The sequence below is a fragment of the Plasmopara halstedii genome (assembly GCF_900000015.1).
Source record: "Plasmopara halstedii genome assembly, contig: Scaffold_3111, whole genome shotgun sequence".
Lineage (NCBI taxonomy): Eukaryota > Oomycota > Peronosporomycetes > Peronosporales > Peronosporaceae > Plasmopara > Plasmopara halstedii.
The window spans coordinates 225854-231240 of NW_020190014.1; the positions used below are offsets into that span (position 1 = coordinate 225854).

The window sequence follows — 5387 nt, forward strand, 5'->3', positions numbered from 1 at the left end:
TTAAGCTACTCTGATTAACTTACTGTTTGTACCAATTGTCCCGAGGTCATATTTGGTACGTTTCTCCACTTTCTGATAGTTGTCGATCTTAAACGTGCATTGATCCATAGGGCGATTTCAATGGCATCAGCTATTCGTTTATTACGACTCCACTTCACAATCTTGCTACAGGTTTCACTTTCATCAAGAGAACAACTGTCACAGTTCGATTCGTGTCAATCCATGCGATTAATACCGAAAACCTAAATGCAGAGCTCCAAGTAGGTGCGCTTGTATGAGTTCACACCATCATCTTCAAGTACTGGATAAGCGGGTGTCAAGCCGTCCTGTCCATACATATACAACGAATTATAGATCTTCCAATACACCTCGCGAACACGGCGCGCCGGGTGAAACAAACCCTGAAGAACGTACTGCAGAATGACGTGTGGACCTAGTGCCACCCGACAGCCTTCCACGGCCTCAAATACGGCATTGATGACGTGTGGAGAGGTTTCAAAAATATTGGGCCACACGAAATTGAGCAAGTGAATGAGCGCATCTTCGCAACCTAAACCAGCAACACCGAGCGCCAAGTGTTTCACAGTGGTGCACGCTGTTTGACGATGCACTAAGTCACGATCCATGAGCGCGTCCTGCAGCAGTGGGGTCACTGCGTAAATGTAATCCTTGCCCATTTCACCAATGTACTCGAACATGAACGAAAATGCTTTTAAAACACCGTTTTGAACATTCAGCTCTGGCACACGATATTCGTTCATGAGAGCCGGAACAACAGTAAAGGGCGAGCACGTCTCCGCAACAATAGCAATGGCTACAGTTGTGCACACACGGTTCTGTCGCTCTTGAACCTTCAGATTGTTCAACAATGTATGCAATACGTCCTGAGGGCCAATTGCCTTGGCGATGTATCCAAATGTATTGACTGCAGCACGACGAATACCTTTCTTGTGCGCCTTCAGCATATCTAGCAATTCAAAACAAATGCGCATCCATTCTCGAGCTGATACTAGATCTGCACCACGATCGGCAATTCGTCCAACAAGGTCAATACAATTTTCTTGCACCTTTTCGTGGCGATTTTTCAGAACTGGAGTAAGTCGCGGCAGCAAATCTTTGATCGGTGGAGTCATTTTACTCATGCCAATCACATTCACAATAGCTTTTAAAGCTCCAAGAATGCTACCTAATACCTCGGGATACTCTTCACCCAGATATTCGTAGAGAACAACACCCATGTGTCCCATCAAGGGTTCCTGATCGCAAGTTTTCATAACCACAGCAATTCGATTGACCAGATCAGCTGCCTGCATGCGCACCTTAGCCGGCTTATTATTTAACCGCCACTTTATCGTACCACAGATCTGCGGTAAATAGTTTTTCGCGCGAACCCCCAAAGCATTGACGACAATGCCAAATCCATTAAGCATCACTAACGTGTCGTCGGACGTTTGCTCTTGAAAAGCATATAAGATTCCATCAATGAGTTTCTCCTCAAGATCTGTTCCAATATCGGTGGCACCCAAATTTTGGATAATGTTTTGAATCGCCTCCATCACCATGCGACGATACGGCTCACTCTCATCCTTCAGATCATCGACAACTCGCGAAATTATCTCGCTCGCTCCAACGTTGTTTGCGAGCTCAACTGTCGTCTCCACTAGCTGACGATAATTGCGTCTGTCAAGCGCCATGCGACGTACCCAGAAGTGCCGAAAAAATTCAGGTAAAATCTTTTCTTTGACGTACGAGGCTTCCACACCATCCGTCGAAACGCACTGCTTGACAACTTTCAAAACAATTTTCTTCATTTCCTCGTCAGGCGACTGAAATTCGCGAATTAAGATTTCCATCACTTCAACCGTATAGTAATTGGCATACTGAGCATCCATAAGCGGAATAATGAAGCCAATGGCTTTCAAAAAGGCTGCAAGACCTTTGCCGTGATGTTTACGTGTTCCACGCCATAGTGGACGCAGAACAGAGTCGAAAGACTCGATACCGTACGGATGCGCAGCTTCAGCAAGCGCAGCAAGGGCCAGAGCTGTGATCGTGCGCACCTTTTGATCGTCTTCAAGACCATGATCAATAATCTCCACAAGATGTTTCAAATGCGGTAGCACAGCACAACCCATCAAAATAGCAACTTGTTGCACAATCTTTATACCAGTGTGCCGAGCTTGCCAAGACTTTCTCGATTGGCATACAGCTTTCAAAAACGGCAATAATGCTGGAACACCAAGTGCTGATGCAACAACAGCGAATGCACGTGCTGTAGTGTTACGAACATACTCGTCGTCAATATCGATATCGGGGCGCATCGTCGATATCATCGTCGCGAGACCAGCAGCTTTAGCAAGATTTGAAATGATTTCCCGTCCTTCTACGCGAGCGTAATAGTCTTCGTCAATCAGCAGTGGCTCAATCACAACTAAGATCTTGTGTACATAAGGGCGCACTAGATCATCAAGTTTATAAAGCACACGGTCAATCACTTTGACGAGCAGATGACGTTCTTGATCTTCAAGCGTCGGAGCCATCAGCAATGGCAAAATCTGGTTAAACAATGCTCCGGCACCAAACTCGCGCGCCTTGTCTGTTAGCTGACGTAACGCTGTTTTTCGTTGTGGCGGAAGACCGTTTTTGATTTTAAGAAGCAATCGCATGATTTTTCGCTCTTTAGCATCTTCAGGATCTAAATCATCTTCATTTACTTCATCCATAAGCTTGCCAAAGTACTGATAGTCTTCTGGTTTGATAAATGGCAGAGAGCTTCCATCCGCACTCGATGGTGTGCCAACAGGTACACCATAATCTTCACGAGCAGGAGTCATTTGCATTGCAAAGCCTGGTGTCTGTCCCATCGGCGTAGGAGTAGAAAGTAGCTTTCTTGACGGTGTTCGAATCGGAACATACGATGATGGAGGATCGAGGATCTTATACCCAGTAGCTGGAAATAATGCATCAAGCTCTTCATCTGCTAATGGACGATTGCGCTCTTCAATTTCTCGTTCCCAGCGCAAACGCTGCGCTAACTCGGGTGTCAAAGTACCATTCATTTCCACTGCCATGACTCCTCCCGATGTTAAATATCCAGTCTTTCCCAGTGTACCCATATCACTCATCACAGGCGTCTCATCCCACCGTGAACGCTTTCCACTTCCTGATGGAGTGAGTCCACCCAAAGCTACGGGAGTTGCATCCCAATTCGACGCTCCATTGCTTGCTACGGGTGTTTCATCCCACCGATTCTTTCTACCTGGTGTAATAGACGATGCAGTCGGCGTAGCGTCCCATCTCGAGGAAGATCGTGTGGGTGTAGCCGCCACCGAGCTTGTTGAAGATTCTGACGCCGTGTCCCATTCTGATTGGCTCTCAACATCCGTTTTTTCAGCCAATGGGGCTTCTTGATCCCAGCGCATTCTCTTGCGGCGCCTCTTTGGCGTGGCGTCTTCCTCCTGAGACTTTGGCTGCTGTTCTTCCTGTTCTTCACGCTTCTGTCGAATCAAACGCACAACTTCGGCACGTTCTTGCTCAAGTTGTTGTGTGTGCATAATCTCCTTGTAACTACGAGCTGGTGTCTTGTCCCCAAAGGCGTCACCTCGCTCGGGTGACAACATGCGCTCAAAACGCCGCTTACGATACGCATTCTCGCGATCTACAATGCGCGTATTTACAATACCTGATCCATTTTCTTCCCGCGAATCAGCAAAAGGATCGTGATTGTCGTCAATGAGCCCATCGCTAGTCTTTGCATTCGATGCGTGAGAAGAGTGATCCTGTTTACGCTGCTCCTGCTCTTTTTCATCACCTTCTTCCATGACAGTCGTATTGTACCCTTCAAATCGATTACTACTTCCATATCCATAGATATCCTGGTCAAATTGCCCTGTCGAGGACAGACCAACACCCGACTTTTCGTCCTTCTCCGCCATTTAGTGGAGATTGTTGAACGCTTGAGCTTAAGAGGGAATAGAGGTTATAACCTCGGTCACTATAATCTCGAGTTTTATGTAGTACACATGAAATGATTTAATCTTTGAGACAATCTTTGGTGTGTGTTACATTTTACTAACCACCATAACAATAGAATTTATATATTTAGAAGTTTGTATCAGCCTCATGTCATTATTGAGGCAGTAACTAACGTGTCGGTCGTCTTGCTACACCTTATTATAATTGCTCTACTTCCGGCAATATTGCAAAACGCTCGTACACTTCCTTCTCTCGTACACTTCCTTCTCTCAACCGTATTTTAAAATCACAGGATAATCGAAAGACTTTTTGCTACGCTGCTAGTCAAACAATAAAGTAAAGATGATTTTTCCATGAAAAAGTGCTGATGTCGTTTGTTTGTCAAAAGCCACTTTGCATACGCAGTGTGACCGCTTGTGAATGGTATCGCCATCACCGCACAGAGCATCGTGCATCCGTCGAATTACGAAACATTTAGAGTCAACACAGAGTCCACTATCCTGATGGGATGGACAACTACTACGAGTCATAGCACTATTAACAATTGTCAATCTCGTATCATCAATATTCTCGTGCCCATTTTTAACATTCTCATCAGTGCTTAAAAATTGCAACTCGATCAACAAAATCTATCGTTTCTGGTACATCATATTCCTCAACAACTTCCACACACTCGTTTACAAACTTTGAATAATGTTCGTTATTTCTAGCTACGGGTTCTATTAATTCAGATCCAGCACATATTGCACATATCATCTATAAGATTACTGGCGTTTCTTACGGTAAATCAACTGGCTTTTTCCTGAAATGTTTCGCAAAGGACCAATTTGATACCTCAAAATTTCCGTAAGCTTCGTGAGATAAAAATTGCAAGCGAAATGCTGAAGCTTCACTTGACCTGACCGTCATTTATTTCTTGACTGGCATCGAAGAGCTCCCAGGTGGGACTGAAACAATCGCAGTGATTAAAAAAAAGATGGTGTTATTGCTCGATAGATCTTGTGAATTCCTCAAAACTTCATGTATCGACATTCTTCCAATCATATTAAAGAAGGTCAAGCAAATTCTTGAGCTTCATAACGTTCCACGAAGCGGCTTCGGTCTTGGTAGTGGGTAGTCGTAACTTATTGGTGGCAGTATTAGCTCGGCAATTCGTTGCATTAAAATCGAGTGTTTTATTTTATAGAGATTAAACGTCCTGTGACGGCTAAAAGCAAAACATGCGAATCACCATGCAGTAATCAAAGCCCTGCCTTGTAGCGAATGACTCGGCCGTTCTCATTACGCTTTTTAGCGAAACTCATCGACACCGAATTAAACGATATGATAGACCAACTGTTGATATATTCAATGCTTCAGTCTTCATTGCTGCTCGCCATGCCACTGCTTCACCACTTGCAACTGCATCAGCA

The 5387-nt window shown here is 44.8% G+C and overlaps 1 protein-coding gene across 1 annotated transcript; it reads right to left on the minus strand.

Annotated features, from left to right (window-relative positions):
- Window positions 1-242: 242 nt before the first annotated feature.
- On the minus strand, window positions 243-3935 carry PHALS_07554 (Splicing factor 3b, subunit 1; the record flags this gene model as incomplete). Its single annotated transcript, XM_024721041.1, has 1 exon — window positions 243-3935. One exon carries the CDS (start codon window positions 3933-3935, stop codon window positions 243-245), a length of 3693 nt encoding a protein of 1230 aa, XP_024586180.1.
- Window positions 3936-5387: the final 1452 nt, after the last annotated feature.